The sequence below is a fragment of the Uloborus diversus genome, chromosome 2 (genome assembly GCF_026930045.1).
Source record: "Uloborus diversus isolate 005 chromosome 2, Udiv.v.3.1, whole genome shotgun sequence".
NCBI lineage: Eukaryota > Metazoa > Arthropoda > Arachnida > Araneae > Uloboridae > Uloborus > Uloborus diversus.
Genome location: NC_072732.1, coordinates 35,897,166 through 35,921,649, shown reverse-complemented (window position 1 = coordinate 35,921,649; position 24,484 = coordinate 35,897,166). Strand labels below are relative to the sequence as shown.

Below are 24,484 nucleotides of genomic sequence, written 5' to 3'. Positions count from 1 at the left end.
CTTTGATACATTTTACAACTCATTAGAATGAAGAAATCAAAATTTTGGAATAACAAAACAAAATGTATCAAAGGTTCTGACCAGTTATAGTAAATAACTACAAACAAAGTTACACATAAAATTGAAAGATATGATTAATAAAACTTTTGAAAAGCTCAAAGTTACTTCATTGGAGCAGAATGAAACAAAAGTAACCAGTTCTAGCACTTTCATTAAAAATTCACAGCAGCATTATAAAATATCTTTCACCTGAGAACAAATAGTTAAGATAAAATAAATAATATTGCAGTTCTGAAATTGATATTCCATCTTTAAATGTAAAAGTTTATTATTGCTCATTATTTTATACATTTTGAGGTTGTAAAGGCAAGTAACTGCATTAAATTTATCATACATCTTAACATGACTATTCTATATTCATGTGGAGTCTGGTACTTTATAACTGGATATAACATCTGACCTGATATAATGTGACCACAGAATTGGATCTGATAGTGGCATTATATTGGAATTTGTATATGTTTTTGAATCAAAACCCAGAAGCCTGCTTCCTTTCACATTAGCATTTAAAGTTTAAAGACATGTTTTATATCTAAGAATACATGTCTAAGAATACATGAATTATATACTTGATAGATATTCAGCAGTCCTTCAGTAACAACTGGAAGTGGAAAATATTCCTTTAATTTTTCATTGTCAACAGCATACTTTTTCTCCTCCACTTTGGTAATGTAGTACTTAACATCCCATTCATTTAGCTTGCCATCAAATATTTTATTCATTTCCTTGCACTGAAATTAAGCAAGAGAAATAGCATTAACATTTTGCACTAGATTGGACTAAATAATTTTTGCACAGAATAATTTTAATTACAGTGGAACCACGCCGTTCATCCATTTCTCTACTTTTACTACTCGGTATTTGTCCAACTTGTTCCAGAAAAACTGAACTTGATATTCATACGATTCTCGCAATTCTGACAGTGAAACTTAAAGGAGTTGGTCGAAGGTCACAGAAATGAGCCGACAACTGAAGAACTCCAAGAACCACACAGGGGGAGCAAATAGAAGTGGTTGATAAACTTCCTTCTGTTGAAGGGCATGTACATGAAACTAGGGACATCACAGTAAAAAAAATCATTGTATCAGTATTTTTTTTCGTTCATATGAGGTAAAAAAGATTGTATTTTTATAAAACCATGCAAAAAAAGTTATAAACACATTTTTTGTAAGTTTTATAGGCGAATTTTGACAACACTACTCAGTGTCCCTGTGTCGTTGCATGCGGTTCTAAAAGTTAATCTTTTTTATCACTTAGGAAATTAGTTGTTATGTCTATAATTTTATTTTTTATTGAAAATCAGTTTACATAGGAACAGATTAGACCAACAAAGAAACTTTAAACTGTTATCATTGTCTTGTAACAACTGTTTGTAAACTAGGCCTCATACTAATGTAACATCAGTCACAAAATTGCATAAAAGTTTGCATTGCTCAAACAAAAACAAACCCAAGTTTAAAAAAACTCATATTTTTTGCATTTATGATAACATCTTCAATATTAATCTCTTAAATGTTTAAAAATAGTTGAATTTATTTATTTAAAACTTATTTAAAATATGTAACATCAGTCACATTTCTCTTTTCGTTAATAAACCTCAAACAAATCGCACAAATGGCATCGACTACTGCAGAAAGGCAAAAGAGGACGCAAGATAAATTAAGTAGTAAAGGTAAACATGAAAATTAGAGAAAGTAAAACAAAGTAGAATCTAAAAAGAGCAGATGATAAAAATAAATAAAATAATTTAAAAAAACCTAGTATGATTACCAAAGTTAGTTCAGAATAAAATTAAAAAGAAAAATTAGGTGAAAAAGTAGAGCAAGAGTAGAAAAAACTGAAAGTTTTGAAGTCCCAGGTTTAAATCAGCAGCTGCATTATCCCTCTTTAAAATAATGAAACCGTGGTAAAATCTGTTAGTCATTCAAAGCGCTCTTTGTTATATTTTCACAAAAGAAAACTGCAACTGTAAACATTTTCCAGTGTGAAATTTCAAACAGATATTCGTAGTTCTTCATATATTACATTTGAATAAAAATGCTACACATCGATACAGAAATATTTCTAAATGTCACAGCTTCATGCAAATTTCAGAGCTATCACCTTTCGACTTGCAGTCATGTTATAAAGAGTTTTATTTAAGTAATATTATTGTTTTAATTCAGAAGCTGTAGCAGGTGTTTAGCAACAACCTTTTTTTTTTTTTTTTTTTTTAAAGTAAAGGAGGGAATCACTACCAGCAGAACATGCTCCAAAATTGTTGACTGCAACTGGAGAATGGGTTCTTGAAGAATATGACAAACAATTGTATCACGAGAAATTAGATGCTATGAAATCAAAAACTAGGAGTATTTAGTAACTGAAGATTCAAGCAGTAAAACATTGTAAATAGCCTGTCAATGTGGATGAAATTTATTATTCACACGAGAAAGGAATAGAATATTTAGCACACTAGATCTAGTAAATGTAAGAGGACTCTTTATTTTATGAAATGCATCAAAAATATAACTTTTAAAACTTTATAAATGTACTTGTTTTGTAATTTAAATACAATTTTAAACAAAACATGCGCTCATTTTATTTTCAAGGAGAAATAATTTATAACTGCAACAATTTATTGTAAATGTAACGTCAGTCAAAAAATCTTTGTATCATCAATCATGGGTGTTAAATAATTTTTATATTTTCAATTTTTTAAGTTTTTTCAATAAAACAAAGTGTTTTCATCAAGTCTAAAATCTCTATTTTAAGGGGAAAAAATCTGTTTAGATTTTACATTATTAGTTTGAAGAGAATTTCAAATTATATATAAGTAAATTTTTTTAATGTCTCTTCTGCTTAACATCAGTCACGTTTTTTTATCCCCCTTAATTTCATACAAAAAAAAAAACCTCAAGTCTGAAAACGAATGTGGGGGCAGTGATGTACCATATCATGATATTTTAGATCAATTTCAGAAGAAATAAAATTTAATTTCAAAACAGTGCTGAATTTATAAGTTAAAAATTGAGTCAAATTGTAATGTCAGTCACCGTGGACTGACCCTGAAGAGAAAAGTAGTAAGAGAAGCAGGCCCGGATCTATAAGTTCTGGGCTCCCCTGCAAAAAATCAGCAGGACCCCTAACCGCCCACTGTATTGCTCCCCCCCCCCAAACCACATTTTTTTAAACGAGTGATTGTTGTATGTTTTTAACTGCTACAATATTTTTACTCAAATTATGAATTTATTTGTTTAAATGTTTTATTTATTAATTATTATTATTGTTTTAAAATGCTTCTGGGTAGCTGTGTGGTTTTTTTCTAATCCTATATTTTGGAAACTCATTTTAGTTATAGGTTATGTCAGCAAGAAAATGTCTCCCATTACTTTACAATGTTCCCCCCTCTCTCTTATGAGTTTAAGTAATATGAGTTGAGCTTGAATTTTTCCTCACAATTTTCACCAAAACATAATAAACATATTTTCAACAGCTTAAAATTTATCCTCATATACATAATAGCCGATGGACGAGTAACCCGCGTGTTTCAACAATGAAATTCGCACCAGGGCACAATAATTTGATAATATGTTTTGGTAATGTTTAACATGCAGGGAAATGCTTTATCGTGACAAGGCTGAACTCAATCCGATAACTTGACTGTTTTACTGGTAAGACTGTGTCATTTCAGGGGAATGAAGAAATGGTCAACAATGAACGCTACCTACTGGAGTTTAGGGTTAATTCACTGGAGTTAAGCTTACAATTTCAATTATCAAAATGTCACCAAATAGGCAATGGCTTCATTCAAATGTAGAAGCAATTTTCACCCGTCATAACTCGACGGGCAATTTTCTAGTTTGAAAAAATAATAATCACAAGCTTTTTACTTTACATATCCTTCAGTGTCCAAAATACTTAGGAAATTTAATATTCTAGGTGTGATCAAAAAGTACGATGAATGATGCTGTAATTTGTTCAGTAAGGTGATCAGAGGAGGCAGCGATTATTATTATGGACATTAAGTTTTGCTTTAAGTTGCAAAAGAATGCCAAAGAAATTCACAAAATGTTAAAATTAGTGTATGGTAATAATGTGGTAACTCTGAAGACTGTTCAAGTGGTAGGACAGATTTAAAAGTGGAAATGAGATTGTTGAGGATGAGCATCATGTGGGACGTCCAGTAGCCTCAAAAACAAAAGAAAATGTGCAAAAAAAGGAAACCGATTCATTCAAACTGATGAATGACTGTTTGAAAACTAGTGGGTGACTGTAACATCCTATACAGTTCTGTTCAAAACATTTTAACTGATGGGTTGGAGATGAGACGAGCGATGGCAAAATTTTTTCCCAGACTTTTGAGTGATGAACCGAATGAAAATCGTGTTTCGCAAGTTTATGGGCGGAAAAAGTGTTCATGTCTGCCTACATCCATCACACTCACCGAATGAATTTAGCATCATGTGACTTCTGGCTCTCCCCCCCCCCCAAAAAAAACTGTGCTTAGAGGAAAACATTTTCCCACCATCGTTGACATTGAGAGGGCCATGACAGAGCAGCTAAAAGCCCTTCTGAAAGATGCTTTCCAGAAATGCTTCCAGTCATTGAGTCAACATTTGGCTAAGTGCATTGCTTGCCAAGCACAGTTCTTTGAAGATTAAATCAAATTATATGAAACCATATTACTTTTTTAATAAAAAATTATTCACTGCATTTTTTGATCACACCTCGTATTTGCATTTGTTTAGATTGCACAAAAACATATACACAAATAAATAAATAAATCGAAAAGCTTAAAAAAAAAGAATTGGAAAAAAAAAGATAAAAAATACAACTAAATTTTACGTATAAAAAATAAAACAACTTTTCAATGCAGGGTTGTTGACCTTACAGAAATAATTTGACGCGATATCTGTGAAGATTTTGAGGAGAATTTTTGCAACTTTGTAGCGTAGTAGCGTAATTCAATATTGTGTATGAAAGTCTTATAAAAAAATAAAAACTAAAACCACTTACCTGAGTATGTGCTAGCAGTTTGGTAATCGACTAAAACACAAGCATAAAAATAACCATTTTTTATTGATTTGCTGTATTACCCCGCATTATCTGGTAAGCCGGAAAAAAGCGAGATTGACCAGCATGCCAGGAATTTTGAATTTTATGGCATGCCAGATAATTTGAGGTTTATTTTGCAAAAAAAAAAAAAAAAAGAGTAAATTTCCCCATTCAGTTCCAATCAGAAAGCAAACCAATGTTACTGTGATTTGTTCGTAATTTTTTCAAATAAATTATTTTTGGTTCCTTTTAGAGAGGTAAGTTTTTAATTTCTGTTTATTGAATAGCAATGGTAAACTCTTTAGCACTGGCTTAGGTTCAGTAACCTACTGCTTAAATGTTTGCTTAGTTTTAATTTTTAAAAATTATTCATTATTTAATAATATTTTCTTGTTAAAATAATAAATAACATTGTTAGTTAATATTTCTACAAAATTAAACTGTTGATTAATACTAATAAGATATGTTTAGAACTTATATCATTTTTTAAGCTGAACATATATTTTTATAGACTCATTATTTTTTTCCTAATCTCGATTGTTCCAGCATGCTTGGAAGATCAGGCAAGTGTTATTGAAATTGTGGTGACCCCCGAATTTTGCGGCATGCAGGCTAATGCGGGGTAATACAGTATGAAAATTAGATCAAACTTTGAATACACACAACTTTAATTTCCCATACCCACATGTCTTGGATCACAGCATTAAAATAAAATACATAGCAAATATAGAAAATATTCGAATATTTTTAAAAGTTTTGAAGTTAAAAGTTTTAAGATTAGGTATGTTATTTAAAGTTTTACAGTTAGTTAGAGTTTTAAAACTTCAAATGCTGTTAAAAATTAGTCTTGCTACCTAAATTACTTCTGTAGTTAGTTAGATTTTACTTAACTAGGCCAGAAATCCTGTCCCAAGGAGCACCACTGTAATGTGTGTATGTGTATGTGGGGGGTGGGATATTAAAAAAATAATAATAATGATGCAATTGTATAAATTCTTACTTCAGCCTCTTTCAATTCCAACATATATGCTCTTTCTTTCTCCCATAAAGGTGTTAGATCGTGCCAGAGTTCTGTTAAAAAACTATGAACAGTTTCAGGTGTTTTGGCCATTAGGATATCCATAATGTAAGCTGGATGAGAAGGAAAACCAAGCAGCAAAGCATGCTAATATAACAAAAGAATCCAAAAAAATTAATACAATATACACTGTTCCTAATAACACAGAGTACATCACTACTAATATGAAAAACTTGTAGCAGGTACAGTGAACTCTGACGATTCAGTATCACACAAGGGCGCCCATATGGGGGGGGGGGGGGGGGCTCAACCCCCCTAGAAATTAGAACGTCCTTGCTTTTAGTACTTCTTTCTTTGCAAAAATGTAAAAACATTTCTTCTTAAGCAGTTAATGAAGAAGTTGTTAAAAACATCACATTTTAATAACTCTAATCGGCACTAAAATCAGTTTCCATGGGGAAAATATCCTGCTAAACCATGGGGAAAATATCTCAGCCCCCCCTACAATTTTGCATATGGGCGCCCTTGTATCACGTAGTATTGCAGGGTCTAAAATCAGGGTTGGCAAGTGTTTGACAGTTAGTGGTTTTATCTAGTACAGTGAAACCTCCATAACTCGACACCCCAAGGGAACATGAAAACATTTCGACTTAAGGGGATGTCAACTTACTGTGGTTCCTTTATTTCCTAAAGAGCTTCTGCATCACCTATTTACTAATGTAGACATTCACATTATGAAAATTAATCCCAGTAAATAAATTTTCTTTTTTCGAAAAGTATATAATGAAATCCCTAACATTATTTGAAAACCTCGTGAGAAATAAATTCATTATTTTTGAAAAGAAGTGAAAAAGCTTCTTGTCAGTCAGGTCTGTTAAAGATAAAAAAGTTCTGCTCACAACATGTGAGCAGCATGTGCAAAACATGTCATGGCTCCTTGTTTCTCTAGAGGAAATCCATTAATACATTTAGCCTTTCCGAGCCCTTTAGAATTGCACTAACAGCAGAAAGTGGTGGCTGACTCTGATGGATAAAGGATAAAATTCTCTAAAAGAGCTTTCCAGAAAAGGAGTGACTGACCAAGAAACCGCATCATAAAATTCTGAAAAGAGATGAATATGAAAAAATGTTTTAGAAAAACATAGGCGAGAATAGCAATTGGATGTCGACTTTTAAAGGTTTCTGCAAATGTGTGCCAAGTTAGAGAGGTTTTCGCCCATTGAAACTAGCATTGGGCCAACCATAAGAAAAATAACTGTTGAGTTACAGGCATAGTCGAGTTATCCGTATGTCGAGTTATAGAAGTATCTCCACCATGGGCACCCATATGCAAAATTGTAAGGGGGGGGGGGGGGCTCAGAAATTTTAACCATGGTTTAGCAGGATATTTTGCCCATGGAGGCAGATTTCAGGACTGATTAGAGTCATTAAAATTTGACAGTTTTAATTATTTATTCATTAATGGCTGGAGAAGAAATATTTTTATATTTTTGCAAAGAAAAAAGTATTAAGAGGAAGTTCTAATTTCCAAGGGGGGAGCTCGAGCTCCCCTTGCCCCCCTATATGGGCGCCCTTGATCTCCACGGTTTTTACCGTCATGTCAAAACCCCCTTGCTCAGTGTTTTGGGAACTTTTTTGTATCTCCTTTCAGGGGCGTAGCTAAGGGGGGGGGGGGGGTTGGGGACAAACCCCCCCCCCCGAAAAGTTAGTCTCAAAAAAAAAAGAGATAAAGAAGAGAGAAGAGAAAGAAAAAAAAAAGAAGAAAAGGAAAAAATTCCAAGCGATTACACACACACACACACATATATATATATATATATATATATATATATAGAGAGAGAGAGAGAGAGAGAGAGACAGATATAAAAGAAGTAACCCCCCCCCCCCCGAAAGTCGGGTCTAGCTACGCCACTGTCTCCTTTTCCAAATCATTTGGATTTTCAGAGTGCCTATTATTATCTGCTAAAAGGTATATATTTTGGCTCTTGAGTTTGCTCAGAGAAATATCACTTACACATCCCAAAATTTTACCAAACATTACTTTTTGTGCTCCAAACATTGTTCATAAAAATTAATTAAAAATAAAAAAACTTTCTGTTTTGTCTTTTCATGTTTAAATTCCTACTTAATTTATTTGAAATTTTTCTTAAGAAACATATTCACAAAAGTAGACCTATTATTTGGATTATCCAGGAAAATTACTCAGTTAAACTGAGATCTTTAATACGCTCCTATGGGGAAATTTTGTATTCCGGAAAGTTTTACTCTTATAACATTTGTTTATCTCTTAAACCACTAAGCAGGGCTGACGTACATATAATTCATACATACTAGAGGTACAATACCAATACAGATGTTTCCAAAATATTTATGCTTCTGTTCAATCACATATATCATTAATTATCTTTATGCAAATATGAAACATTGACATCAAAAGAAACATCAACCACACTGATGATAAAAATGTTGATGTTTTAACAAAAACGTCAATGTTTCCAAAACATTAACATCAACCTCATACCAAGAGTAGATATTATTATGATTGAAAAGCTCATAAATACTATAAAAGAGCAAAACATCAGAGTTCATAATTTTTTACATCCTATACTTCTTCTGTCATATGTTATGATGTAAAATACCCAATTAAAATTTTATTTTGATAAGAATAAAGATAATAATACCTGTTTTCTTAATTTCACAAGTTCTTCTAAAATATGCTTATTTTCATTCATGCATCTATATAAAATAAAATAGAGAAAATATTATAAGAATTCATGTTCATTACAAAAATTCAAAAAAAAAAAAAAAAATCAGAAGAAGAATTTACAAAGAGCATAGTAAAAAATACAAAACCCTTAAGCTAACATGCAAATTAAGGAAGAGCAAACTTGAGTGCTAGGCGCATAAAAAAGTGAAAAAGATTTAATTTTGTTGAAATTTTACTAAAATTTGCTATGGGTCTGAAAGAGCAATTAAAGTCTAATAAACTGAGATGAAAATTTGCACTTATTATTAAGCCAATTTTCCACAATAGCGCAACAGTTAAACCAATTTCAGTAAAAGTATCTTTAATAAATACACTGTATAGCTAACAAAGCTTGGAATATGTTTGCTGTGTAACTTATAGACAGGTATTTCTAGAGGAACCTCGTCTTTCCTTTGGCGTATAAAACAAAAAGTTATAGACACACAAAATAGAGAATCATTGCAACATACCTGCTAACATCTACTGGGGAAAAATCCAGTAGCTCATTAAAAAATACAGTAAATGTTTACGACGGATTTTTCGTTCTTAGTTAGGAAATAAAAGAATTTTTTATTATCCTTCTAAGTACAACCAAATGTTCTTTACATCTTATACACAATCAAGAGAAATGATCAAAATCCAGGAATCTCCCGGAAAAACCAGTAGAGTTGGCAGGAATGTTGCAATGATTCTCTATTTTCTCCTAGGGCACGAAAATATTCCTCTGTCTCAGTCTCCAAAACATTAGTTTCTATTGTAACATTAAAACAGATGCAATTTCTGAGAATATAACTGTTTAGAATTAAGCAAAAAGCACTTCTCCTATGCTTAGTTCCCACCAAATTTCTTTGAATTCTGGCCCTTCGTACACTGCGTACAGTGACGTGACCAGAAAAAAAGTTTTAGGGGGCACATTGAAGGAACAAAAAAAAATTTTTTTTTGATGATAGAAAAAAAGAGGAAAGGGGGGGGGGGGGTTCCAGTCAATACTTTGGAACTTTTAGTTTTATAAACGCAATTTCAGACTTTCTTCGCATATGCTATGGGGAAAAAGGTACGAATGGTCTCAGCGGAAATCTGTAGAAATTGAAATCTTTAAAACGCAATTGTAAGCCACGTTTATTGACGCTATGGTAAGGGGGTTTTGGGGATGTTATATTAGAAACAGATTTATTGCCTATGTTTTAATTTATACTAGCAAAAATACCCGGCATTGACTGTGTTAGTAATCATTATGAGAAAAAATCGCTACTTTCATTTGTTTTCTGCTTTAACTGAAAGAACTCAAAAAAAAAAAAAAAAAAAAAAAAACAATTTGACGTGATTAAAAATCAATCTTCTTCCTTACCCATAAAAATAAAATAGCAATAAGTATGAAGAACAAAATAGTATTTATTTAGAAACCAAAAAACGACATTTAAGCAAATACAAATTTGAGGAATTTTCAAAATATGAAATTATGAAATTAAACTTCATAAAATTTACTTATTCATTAAACTTTTGAGTATAATCTGAAACCTTCTCTCTATGACTATTGAAGTACAAACTGTTTAAAAAAAATGCAGCAGCATTTTTAAATGTGCTTTGTACGTAATAAAGAATAAAACTAGATATCTGTTTTTTTCTTCATAAATAGCCATGTACATATTCTGGTAGTATATGGTGGATAAACTAAAGTTAGGGACGTCTTGGATTTTTTTCAAGCGCGTGAAGTATCGGAACTCTCAAGTTTAAAAGAGGCAAAATTGTTGGAGAGTGTCTAACTGTAAACTGTAAGTGTGCAAGTGTAACTGAAACATCTCAACTTTTTAGTGTTTCTAGAGGTACAGTATCTAAAGTCATGACAGCATACAGGCAGCACAGTAAGACAAGCTCGGCAAAGCAAAAACGTGGACTCAAAGAGAAGCTTAGTGAAAGAAATTGACGGCATTGATGAGGATTGTAATGTCTAAAAAGTGAACAATATCAGCAAAAATGACCAGAGAACTCAATCACCATCTGGATTCACCAGTGTGAGAGATTAGAGTCAGAAAGCGCCTTTATCAGCAGAACATTTATGGCAGAGAAGCGATTCCCAGCACACTTGTCACAGAGTGTTTCCATTATTTTGATAACTACCTGTGTATATATATATATATATATATATATATATATATATATATATATATATATATATATATATATATATATATATATATATATTCTAATGGATCCGGTGCGACTTTCAACTTTCTTGAAAGAACGACACAGTTCTGGAGAGAAACACAGGGGATTTATTTACACTATGTACAGGAAAGATCGTTGACAACTGCTAACGATCATTAGCAATTAAGCAAATAACAATCAACACCGTAAACTCAACGGTTACACACGTATTTACATCCAAATAAGCAAAAATACAGCTCAAAAGGCTTCACAAAACAGAGCAATAAATGCTCTCCAGCGTACCGCTGCAACGATTCACAAGCAAAAACTACCTCGAAAACTGACTTTTTATCAAGCGTGCCGCTATTTATACACATCGAAAAGTTTCCACAATATTCCAAAAGATTCTCGAAAATCGTAGACCGTTATTTTATTTCTTTCATTCACAAATTTTATCATTCAGAAATGAGGGGACCGTATACTTCAGCCAAATATACGGGGGCTGTACATTCATTAAAGGGAACTATTGACAGGTTATGTTACTACAATAATTTTAGGTGACAGATAATTTACTAAACGCCAAATTTAGCTAGATTACGACAAATTAATCACAAAAATAACTTATATTTACAGAATTTGAAACAATATATATATATATATATATATATATAATAATCCTATACTTGCTTTAATTATTTTGGGAAATTTCAATTATTATGTGTTCTTATTGTGATTTAAAATGTTACCAAATTTGCAGAGTAATCATTTTGGGATACCTTGGATAAGGCTCCTCCTCCCTACTTTGTAAAACTATGTGTTACAAATCTTCATCGAAGAGCTTCGTTGTTTAGCTTAAAAAACAGTGACAGTTGAAAAAATTGCCAGATGCTGTAGCTATTGAAATCTTTCAGCAAAAAAAGTTAGGTGAGATTCCTGCTGGTTGATTAGATAATGAGTAAATGTCCAGTCAACGCAAATAAGTAATAATAATAAAAAAAACACCATTAATTGCATCAAAATGGCATTAAAATGGAAAAAAATCAGCAAAATTCATTTATTTGCCAATCTTGTGCAAAAATGTTACTTTAAGATTTGACTTGAGAAAAGCCTAGAACAGTTTGACAAAAAGCAAAAAAAGTCAACAATACAACAATTGTCGCTATCAACAGGGAGTTGAGATGATACACTAAACACTCTATAGGGCTGAGGAAAGCCTTCGAACATGGAACTAAAAAGCTTATAACTCATTCTTACTCTACTTAGAAATTTCAAACAGGTGCCTCAGCAGAAAAATCAGAGTTTTTGATGGATATATGATGTTAATATGTGCAAGTATTTTTTCACCCTCATATTAGAGAATTTATATGAAAATTGTGTTTTATTGCCCCTCAATGGGGGGTTTTGCTCCCCATAACGGGACGAAAGCTACCCTATGTGTTATACTGATGCATAACCTATATTATTTTAAAGTTTCATTAAAATCCATTCAGTAGTTTTTGCGTGAAAGAGTAGCAAACATTCATCTATCCATCCAACTGTACAAACTTTCGCATACATAATACAGCAAAACCTGTCTACAACAATACTGCTGGGACCTAGAAAAAATATCGTAATAGACAGGTTACCATTATAGGCAGTTTGATTATTCATGCTGACATTTTGCTGGGGCCAAAAAAAAAAAAAAAGCTATAGATAGGTTATCGCTATAGACAGTATCGTTATACACAGGTTTCACCGTAGTAGTAAGATTATCTGTAGCAGTTTGATTATTCTGTTCATTAATATCTAGAAAATGCAAGTACGTGTTGACCTGTACTACAACTAACTTGATTTTTCTGTGTGTATAGGGGGGAGGGGGTGCCAGGAAACTGTTGCCCCGGGCGCTGTCAGCTCTTCGGACAGCCCTGAGAGTAAAAGAGAGGGAGAAAGGATCCTTCAAATTACTGACAATCGTAGCAATTTATTTCCTGTTGATTTTTTTTTTTTTTTGCCATCGGCATCGGCCATTGTCTATTTGGAGAAAAACAATCGGCCATCGGCCATCTTTGAACAATCGGCATCGACCAAAAAATGCCATCGGTCTAGCCCTAACCATAACCAGTAATTGCCCTCAACCACAAAAATATCCCCCCCCCCTTTTCACCCTTAGAAACCTGTCCCATATTTACTGTTCTTAAATCTGGCAACCCTGGTGTGTGTGGATCACATCTCCCCATTGTTCAAAAATATATTTGCGTATAACCCCTACTTCTATTTCTACTTAGATTATTTCTTCACTTCTTAATTCCACACAAATTCATCAAAAACTGTGATGTACTAAATTATTTGGGCAATAATGAAAGTAATTTTATCAGCCCTGCTTTTACAGTAATTGGTACACTTAAAACTGTGACGGCAGTTGAATTGAAATGTCTATTATTTTGTTTCATATACACACTAAATCTACTTCGTGAAAATATTTTAGTTTTCTATAAATTTACATAAAATAATGTACAGATGTAACTTCTTTATTTAAACTTTATTCTTTAAGATTAGAATTTTGATTTAACTACAATATTTCTTGTAAAACTAAAATTAGAACTTTTCTATCAAGTGCTGACATAATATTTTAAGAAATCACTACTTTGAAGTAAGAAAAGATTAGTTATAAATAACAGCAATTTTTAAATAACCATTGTAGTGTCAGCATTGGTGAATAATAATTACTTCTTTACTATGACTATTTAATACTGCTGTTAAATTAAAATAAAGATACATATTAAATGACTTGCTTTTTCAAATTTTATAGAATTTCATTCTAGGGGAGAGGAGACACTCTCTCCACTAAAGACTTGGTCATCCTCTAACTTTTTGTTCACCCACTTTTATCACTGATTAAAAAAACCTTAAAATAAAACAAAAAACTTACCGTGAATTAAAAGCTACATGCATCCGATGTCTTGTATTTTCATTTCTACATTTTCGCAAAACAGGAAAAGCATGAGGGTATTTTAAAGTGACTTCAAATTTACCAGATTTTTCCTAAATGAAAAATTTTATATATTTGGTAAAAAGGATATCAAAATTTTTCTTTTCCATAATGCTCCATAATTAGCAAGTAGTAAAACCATTAGTAACAGGAAATGCAATGCTAAAAAATGTTTGCCAGTTTGTGGTTACCAAAACTTTTACATAAATGCAAATAAATACAGTATAATTTCAAAAATCCAGCCTTGTTGGGAATTCGAATAGTCCGATTTTGAGGCTGTCATAAATGATGTTACACTTTTTTGCAATATTTTTGACCCTCTTCCTCCCTTGTGTCACAAACACCCCATCTTTGGTTTTGAAAAAAAAAAAAAAAAATAAAAAAATAAATAATCAGGATACAATTTTACAAAAAAATTAGGATACTTTTAACATTCTTTAATGTGTATGCATGTATTATCTCCATATGTTAGTGAAAGGTCTTAAAAATATGAATTATTCCTTGGGGGAAAAAAACATATTGGAAATAATGCACCTTAATTTACGTAAGTAAAGAGAAAAATAGCTATAGGAATCCATCAGGCAGTATTAGTTAATCAACAAAATACAATTTTTTTTAAGGTCTAATCTAACTTATATATATAAGAAAATGTTAACAACATTTTAAAGAGAAAACAGTTTAAAATTTCTTCACCCTAAACTTTCCCGAAAACTTGATAGGAATTGATTGTACCTAGACGTATAAAATTCTCTTCTAAAGTGATTTGTAACATCATCTCTCAGTTCTATGAGATTTCTTATTCGGTCAAAAAATAAATAGGAGGGTAAAGAAAGGAATTTGGAGAACACTTTTGTTGACAGCTACTATACAAGCTCCAATTTCAATAAAATACAAAATAGCGTGTTAACTGCTGCAAACTAGTTCAGGAGTAGGAAAGTTTTCAGTGCTTCATTTAAAAAGCCCTAAACAATCATAATCCTAAATCAATGGAAGCAATTAGAAAAATTCTAGCAAATGCCAAACATATATCGATAGCGTTTTTTTAAAGCTTAATAGCTTTGATGAAACATGTATTCTTTTTCCCAATACAGGTTAAGAGCTTTTGGCTATGTATGGCTTTGTACTGCGTCATAACATGTTGAAACCAAGCTGGCTTTTCTTTTCTTTTTTTTTGAAAGGAAAAAATTGAGTCACAATAAAAAAGATATCAATGCAGCTTATCAAATACCCAAAACAGGTAGGTTTTAATCCATTCAGCCAAATTACCAATATAATGACTAAAAAAAAAGGAGATGCAACTGAGACAAGAATATGGGATTTTTTTAAATCAAAATGTATTACAAACATTTCAGTGTGAGAAATGCTCCTCTCAGTTTTGTATGACATATCATCAAAATAAAGTTAAAACACAGTGAAAAAAACCTTTTGCAATAATATATTATTTTAAACATAAGTGAAAAATGAAACAATTAGTTTTGCTAATTTCTTTTTCAGTTTACTATTTTATTAAGAAACTGTTAACTGTCAATAATTTGATAGTTGTTCAAATTTCAGAAAAAATAGAAATGAATTATCAAAATAACAAATCCAATAAGCATATTTAGCATAGCATACATAACAATAACGAGTGAGAAAGAATATTAAGAGTTGACTGTATAAATATATTCAAATTAAACATTACAAAGAATTTTGTCTTGTTTGATTTGAACAGATAATTTCTATTAAAGAAATAAAGAGTTGAAAATAAGAGTTGAGAGTTAGAAAGAATGTTAAGAGTTGACTGTATAAATATATACAAATTAAACATTACAAAGAATTTTGTCTTGTTTGATTTGAACAGATAATTTCTAAACTTACATTCTTTTGTAAACCGCTCAAAAAATCTTGAGTTAAACCATCTAATTCTTCTTCTGTAAATTCTAAAACAGTAGTTTCCTCATTGAGATTTTTTTGAAACTGGATGCCTAACTCTGTTAATCTAGTTTTTAGATCCTTTACCTGCTTCTGAGTTTCTTCAGGCAGGTGCAACCCTGTTAAAATACCCATCATTAAAAAAAAGTATAAATATGATTAAAAAAATTAGTTTTACTGTGTGTTGCAGAAAATTATCAGAGCCCATGCCGCATGATTATGCGACATTTAAAAGATCCCTTGGGTATTCGTTTGGCTTTGAATTCCCTTGGCAAAATTAAATCCCTTGTGCAGGTTTGCATCAAAGAGAGCCCAGGTGCCTCCATCTGGTGGAAACTGGGCATCAAAATTATCCGTGCCATTGACATCTGCGCCTTAATGGTGGCACATTAAAGACTGGATGCTGTATCAGGGGATCGCACTTGGTCTGCTAAAGGCTAAATAGCCTGACGCAGCCCCATTAGAAAGCAAGAAAAAAAAGTTTTACTGTGTCACATTTTAATAATGAATTTAAAATTTACAACATTTTTTTTCTTTACTTTTGATAAAAAATTAAAATATAATATTTTTCTAAAAATAAAAAAAAAAAAAAAAAAAGTTTAGGAGAGAAACATATTGTTACTTGAAATTTTTTCCTGAAATATTATAAATTTTACATAATTTAATAGTTAACAAATACTGTAAAAAATTACAAATTTGAAAACAAATTTCTTATGTATTAAAAGACAAAAACTAGAAATTCATAAGAGTTTAAATGAGAGCTTCAAAACTATTTAGAAATTCAGTCTTTGTCAAGGCCAGCAAATGGGGAATGTCTTATGCATGTCAAGCAGAGGAGCATACCAGCTGAAAAGTAGGCAGCAAGAACAAGAGTGCAAATTCACCCCTCAGCTCTTCTTGAATGCTGCCGTTATGATGCATGCACGTCATCACACATTCACTTCCACTATATCTGCATACAGTTGGAAAAGCAGAGAAAACTTCTTGGCATAAAATAATTTATTTTGTCCTTGTCACTCATACACTCAAAAGTAGAACAGAATGACAAGAATTGTGGCCTTTGGCAACAGCTGTTGTTCAAAAACTTTCCTGAGTAAAATTACCTCAAGAGCCCCAGCCCATAGGAACTATGAGGAATAATTTGTATTCTAAATAAACCATCATCTGGGAGCCAAAAACAAAGGCTTTTACTCAAAGGTGTTACTTAAGACTGTTTTGCGGCAAGTGAATTTTATACACATCTACAAGTTGAAACATTAGTTTGGTCACAAACAGGAGAAAACAGGAAATTTAGAGAAAAACAGGAGAATACAACTACTGCAACTCTTATTAACACATTTAAATAAATATTCTGACTACAAAATGTGATCACAACAGATTAGGAAGTGATTGACACTATTTAGTGGCCTTTGAAAGATTGATTGAAAGAGTGGAATTTTCAATAATGATCCAGACTCGCAAAAAATTTGGGGACAAAAAAAAACAGACAATTGGTTGCTCTGGAATTGCAATACTGGTTCCAGCACCTCTCATTGATAGTAAATCAGCCTTACTAAAATAATTTTAAGTCTAGAGTTGGCAGATTTTATTAATGAAACCTTAAGTAAGGATGTTCTACATACCACCTCTTTCTCCCCTTTGAATGAGTTTTTCAAGATACCGTTTAGCTTCTGGTTTCATGTCTTCTTGTTTCTTTTGGAGAATAAGCAATTTATTAAAAATGTCTTGCCTCATTCTGGAAAAAAAGATAAAGTAATGTAACACATGTAAAGTTCGAATCAGATAATCAAATAAAATTACTTTAATTAATTTTTTAGCTTCAATCAATTAACAAGCCAATGTCTTTCTTAGAATGTTTTGCCAGGGTTTAATAAGAGTGAATTTTTAAATGAATTTGTGGCAACGTACAGGGTGAGCACAAATGGTGGACATGATTTTTAAAAATCATATTTTCAAAACTAATGCACATCGAGAAATATAACAATTTTTTTCAGTTACAAATGTTGGATGTGTAACCCTTTGCTGCACAATAAAACTGTAAATCATTTTGTTCTACATGCCATGTGATTTCTTTTCATGGGGTTCACTAAAGACGGCTTATTAATTCCCAATGCTGACAACTTCAAGAATGCAATTTTGCATCATTACAGACCATTTGCAGAATGCTACTCTAAAATATGTTGAATGACCTGGATTATAGAACAGATGCTGTTGTGTAACAAAAGGCTACAATATTGAGCATTTGAAATTTAACATTTTGCACAATTTCACACATTACATACATGTATACAAATATATATATATATTTGTATACATGTATGTAATGTGTGAAATACAAATATATATATATATTTGTATATGCCAATGCTAACTTCATGGAGCTTGTCCCTCCCCCCTTCCCCCAATAATTTGTATGTGTGTGTTACTCTTTTTTTTGGGACCAGTGCTTTACTCAAAGATGAGTTTCTTTTTGCTTGAGGAGTGTCACTGACAATATTCTAAAGTATTTAGGAATTTGTAGACCTTTATGAAATTTTGAATATCAAGGCCTCATTTAATTTTCAAACAATGTCCTTGTACACCTAGACTTGCTTTTCAGGATTTATGACAACTGTTATGACGGTGCGTCAAATATGAGGGAAGTTTGGTGGACTTGTTGGTTTTACACTGACAACCACTAGCAATATATGTTCACTGCATGGCTAGCTAAAAAATATAACTGTAAAAATGTCCTTTAAGACAAGTAACATGGTCTAATTGAACATTTGTATATCAATTTTTAGATCCTTACACCATGAAAAATGCTATGTTGTATATTCAGTAAGTTACCGCCCTTTAGCCAGGTCTAAGGCAGAAATATATGAAATACACCGCCAGCTCAGTCAATTCCAGCCGAGGACTGCAGTTTCGTGCTTATTAGCACCACGGAGTAGGAAGAAGGAGAGAAATGTCCTACGGGATTGCTAGTGTAAAAGTGGCAACGTTTGTTCACTATTTCTAGAGGGCGCTGTATGTGCACCGCTCCCGACAATCGCAGCAGATCAATGTAAATGATGCTAAGTTTCTCATTTTTTTAGAGGCAGCTATTAAAGCAAAAAAAGAAAAAACTACTGGAAATTGGTTGTAATAAAGGGACAATATAGTGGACGATGTACGGATTTCGTCCACAGGAAGTTAGCGCAGTATTTTGATGGAAAAATTTATTTTATTTTTCATCACCAACTTGCCGAATTCGTCTGCTATGTTTTATTTTTTACGAGTTGGAATGTTTCTATTCCTGTAAATAATTGACGAAATGAGAATGTAGTAGAATTAATAATGTAAATCCTTTTTATAATTAGTTGTAAATTTCGTGACATGTTTCGAGAACTAATTAAAGCGAAATAATTTTTTGCTTTCACAACCTTCAACAGATAAAAATAAATGTTAATGTTCTATTCACTTAACTTCAAGCTGATATTAATTATAATAATTTTATTCACGTGTTTACTCACTGCTTAAACAGATTGCATTTTTTTCGACAACCAAATGGAAAAAAAATCGAGAAACCTTATTCATTCAAAAAAATTATACCTTGGAATGCTTTTTTGAGATAGTTTGTGGGGTTTTCTGTTGAAAATAATCATGTGTATTTTTTAAATGAAAAAGGTTTCCCGATTTTTTTTCGATTTGGTTAAAAAAAATGCAATGATAATAAAAAAATAATGATAACAATTCTATTTAAGCAGTGAGTAAACACGTGAATAAAATTATTACAATCAATATCAGCTTGAAGTTAAATGAATAGAACATTAACATTTATTTTTTTCTGTTAAAGGTCGTGAAAGCAAAAAATTGTTTCGCTTTAATTAGTTTTCGAAGCATGTCACGAAATTTACAACTAATTAAAAAAAGTATTTACGTAATTAATTCTACTACATTCTCATTTCGTCAATTATTTTCAGGAATAGAAACATTCACACTCGTAAAAAAAAAACATCGCACAGCGCAATATTAATAGCAGACGAATTCGGCAAGTTGGTGATGAAAAATAAAATAAATTTTTCCATCAAAATACTGCGCTAACTTTCTGTAGACGAAAGCCGTACATCGTCCAATATATTGGCACCTTATTACAACCAATTTCCAGCAGTTTTTTCTTTATTTTGCTTTAATAGCTGCCTCTAAAAAAATGAGAAACTTAGCATCATTTACATTGATCTGCTGCGATTGACGGGAGCGGTGCACATACAGCGCCCTCGGGAAAAAGTGAACAAACGTTGCCACTTCTGCATAGTAAAGATTTATCTCCTTCCCTTTAATCTCCCTGATTAGCAATCATCAGCCAGGCATAGGAGTGACTGAGCTGGAGGTGGAAAACCTCTTAAGGAAGCCAAGAGAGCCAAACAAACTGGTAGCTAATACAGAATTAGCTCTGACCAGACGAGTGACCAAAGCAATGGTTCGGGTTACACTCGAATATTGAAGGCAAGGCAGGTAACTTATATTCAGTAAGTTACCGCCCTTTAGCCAGGGCTAAGGCAGAAATACATGAAATATAATGGCTGTGTTTGGCTCTCTTGGCTTCCTTAAGAGGTTTTCCACCTCCAGCTCAGTCACTCCTATGCCAGGCTGATGAGTGCTAATAAGCACGAAACTGCAGTCCTCGGCTGGAATTGACTGAGCTGGCGGTGTATTTCATGTATTTCTGCCTTAGCCCTGGCTAAAGGGTGGTAACTTACTGAATATACCTGCCTTGCCTTCAATATTCGACTTGAACCGAACCATTGCTTCGGTCACTCGTCTGATCTGAGCTAATTCTGTATTAGCTACCAGTTTGTTTGTCTCTCTTGGCTTCCTTAAGAGGTTTTCCACCTCCAGCTCAGTCACTCCTGTGCCGGGCTTATGTGTGCTAATAAGCACGAAACTGCAGTCCTCGGCTGGAATTGACTGAGCTGGCGGTGTATTTCATGTATGTTGTATATTGCTGATTCTTGCAAATTACGCATCAGAAAGTATGAAAAAGGCATTTTTGAGGCACAGAAATCTGACATTTTTCTGGGGGAGGACCTCTTCACCCGAGGGGATTCCATATCCCCCAAGACATTCGGCTCTTTCAATAATTTTGCAAGTTAGTGCCCCTGTTTGAACAGTGTACTCGCAGCACAATATGATCTAACTTATGCGAAATGGCTATGATGAGAGCTTTTCACTAGTTAAGAATTTTAGAGTTAATGCAAATTCCTTTTCCACAACATGAAAATTTTCGTAAGGAAGAAGCAGCGCATAAGTAAAATTGGCTTTTTGTTTCAGCAAAGTTCCCAAACCATTAAACATTGCTTTGTTAGTGTATACAAATAACAACTTAGGATTTTTTATCAAATTTTAATTTCAAATATGAGAGTTGATGAAATATGTCACCTTAGCACGTTGATTCATCTAAAGTTTGAAGATTTAAAGAAAAAGAGAGTCTGACAATTAAAGAAAAGGAAAAACTTTCAATATGAAATGAATAAGAAATAAACACCTTTAACTCAATTTAAATTCTGGTTATGTTTGAAGTAATAAAAGTGTTTCGATGGTAGCACAACAATTAGGTATAAATGAATCTTCCGTTGGTATACAATTAAAAGTCAAGAAGAGGAAATCCTTAAAGTTTAGGATTTAATTATGCCTAAGCTCGCCAGATTTCTGAAAAGTTCAACCGAAATACAGGAATGTTCTCTCCCCCCCCCCCGCAGCGTCGCTAGTATTCAAAAGGGTACCCACCTGTGACTGATTTTTGGAGTGTTTTATAGGGCAGTTTATTCTCAATGCTATGAATTAATGGTTACTAATTATGAACCTAAAACATGAGTAATAAAAATTCACATAAGGAGACAAATCTTGAACATTTCACTTCTTCAATATAAATATTTACAATTTATTTTTTAAGAAAAAAAATTTTGAATGCGGAATAAGAAAGTGAACAATATTTGGAAAACTTTTCATTTTATAGGACTATTTTGGTTTTAATCTTGTTGTAAAAATCCTCACAAGCTTATCTGGTATTAATTTTACAAGTCAATGTTACAAATGATAAAGTAATTATCCTAAATAACCCTTCACAGAATTGTTTTTGAACCTCTTTGCTCATTTGTATTCAAATTTATCTTTTTCCGGGATGTGAAGCAAACTGGCTCGGACAACGGGATTTTGTCTGAAAAGCGGGGGACTGTCCCGTTCAAACCGGGACGTCTGGCAAGCCTAGTTATGCCTTGCTTTACAATAATGGAGCCTATCTGCACAGAATCTAGTTTCTTTAAACCAATGAAAAGCTGCACGCTTATAATTTAGAACTTCTCCAATCTCCATGAAGAACCACATGGGCCAAATTTTAGCATTAACACCTTGTGTCCTAAAAAGGAACAAATTCCCTAGTCTTTTTGCTACTTTTTCCTTAACACTTCTGCTGCCGATCACTCACCAGTGCGTGATGCTAAGCAGCTTCCCCTCTTCAATAGGTGAGAGTATTGACAATGGGGCAATTTATTAACAGCGAATGTGTCAAACTTCCACTGCAAATCTACATTTTAACTGTCTAATCCTGATGAAAAAACTACTTTCAAGCTCTGCCTAAGTGCAACAAAATCAGTATTTATGAAATTGGGCACAAATCTGAAATTTTGATCTTTGTACATATCAAATTCAATCCAGAACCAAAAACTGTTGTTGTCCATCTCCAATATTATCCTCTGCACAGAAACCCTGAACAGAACATTTCTCAACACTGAAAATTAGATCCATAATCCATGGGCGGATTTATGGGGGGTCAGAGGGGGGCAATGCCCCCCCCCCCAGTTTTGGGAGGACTTTATGTAGTAACAACACATCTTCCAAAAAAAAAAATCATTATTTTTTCGTTTTTGAATAGTTCAGAAGAGCATGGGTGGATTTATGGGGGGGGGGGGGGGAGGGCAAAGGGGACAATGCCCCCTAATTTTGCGAGGAGTTTATATAGTAACAACTTATCTTCCAAAACCTTATAACAAAAAAAAAATCATGATTCTTTCTTTTTTGAATAGGAAATTAAAGTTTATTTTTTCTTTTAAACTTAAAATAGCCGTTTCTTGCAAAATTTGAACAATACTGTACAACTGTATAATCTACTACTCAATTTCAGAGACTGGAAAGTGCAAATTATTAATAGGTTCTAAAATCCCTGAAAAGAATTCGCGCAGTATAGCCTACAAGGGCTCTTGAACCAAAAACCCAATCTAACCAACGAAACCTTGAAAATAATTAGACAAGTCTTTGAAACTCCTAAGCAAAGTGCGCTTCAATTTTATTTCTTATCAAGTGTATAAATTAAGAATTGTTCAAATAGGTAGTATGTTACTCTCTTGATACCTATTCTCTAAATCTGTGCACCATTTCTTTTAAAGTATTAACTTGCATCACAAAGCACTTTTAAAGCGTAAAACTTAAAAAAAAATTATTTGCCTATTATTTCCAATTAACCCTTATAAGACTTCAAAATGCAAAATTTTATCTCCATTTTAGATAATTTCCTCCTGGGGAGTAACCCCCGGGCCCTGCTAAAACTGGAAATATTCTATATCCCACTTAAAAGGAGCACTGCGTCACTCTCTTAATACCAGCCTCCTCTCTTTTAAGGTCAATTTAAAAAGGACAGCTTGATTACACACAGTAATGAAAACGACACATAAAAAAGTAAAGAATGGCCTTACGCATCACAAAAATCAGGCAAAAACATCGGAGGGGGGACGGCAATTAAAAATGTTGCTCAAAAAAAAAAAAAAAAAATCCTGCCCCCCAGGACCTCAGTCCTAAATCCGCCTATGCCATAATCACATCCTGCCATGTTCCCTGAGTTACAACTTCATCTGAGAAATGGTTACCAATTTAAATAAATATTGAAAGGGGGGTACCGCTTGAGAAGGGACTCGAATCCAGGACCATTGCTGTTCAAGCTTAATGCTCTATCCCAGCGGTTCCCAACCTTTTCCCCCTTGCGAACCCCGAAAGAAGTTGGCGAACCCCTTGGGTACTAAGTAATAAGTAACAAGCAAAAAAAAAAAAAAATTGCGCGGGCACACAACTACGCATAGACAATAAAATTTGTGAGATTTAGTTTGATGCTGCTGCATAGTTTATAACAAGAACAAAAACATAATTGTAAAATATTGAATTGCAAATATTACTACGAACTAAAATGATCGCTAAAAAATGAATGAACAACAAATTCAACAAAAAATAAACACAGTGATTATTTTGTGTTGAGCTTCAATCAACTTCAAAATTATGAAAATAGGATATTTGGAACAAAGAGGCTCTAAAAGATTGGCTGAAATTTTTCTGATCCTAGGGTACATTTATCTCTATTATCACTAAATCAGAAGTGAATTAAATATTCATCTTTAAAATACCTTTCAGAGAACTCTCAGATTAACTAAATGAAATTTTTTTCTTACTGTAAAATGAGAAAGATCTCTCTAAGTCTTCTTGAAAAACACTACGAGCCTAGCTGTTTGATAAAGATTTACTGCTTACATCAATTGTTTGATTGCCGAAAAATTTTCCTGTAATTATGCTATAAATGCGGTGTAAACTGCGTATATTG

General features: G+C 32.7%; 1 protein-coding gene across 1 annotated transcript in view; it reads right to left on the bottom strand.

Moving 5' to 3' along the window:
- The window catches only part of LOC129216964 (thimet oligopeptidase-like), a 45,379-nt gene that overhangs the window by 18,764 nt on the left and 2,131 nt on the right, over window positions 1-24,484 (bottom strand). Inside the window, exons 3-8 of the mRNA XM_054851187.1 lie at window positions 17,505-17,617; window positions 15,829-16,001; window positions 13,912-14,024; window positions 8,794-8,848; window positions 6,095-6,259; window positions 630-791 (exon numbers count right to left, since the gene is read on the bottom strand). Coding sequence (XP_054707162.1) covers window positions 630-791; window positions 6,095-6,259; window positions 8,794-8,848; window positions 13,912-14,024; window positions 15,829-16,001; window positions 17,505-17,617 — 781 coding nt within the window. The remainder of the gene's footprint in view (window positions 1-629; window positions 792-6,094; window positions 6,260-8,793; window positions 8,849-13,911; window positions 14,025-15,828; window positions 16,002-17,504; window positions 17,618-24,484) is intronic.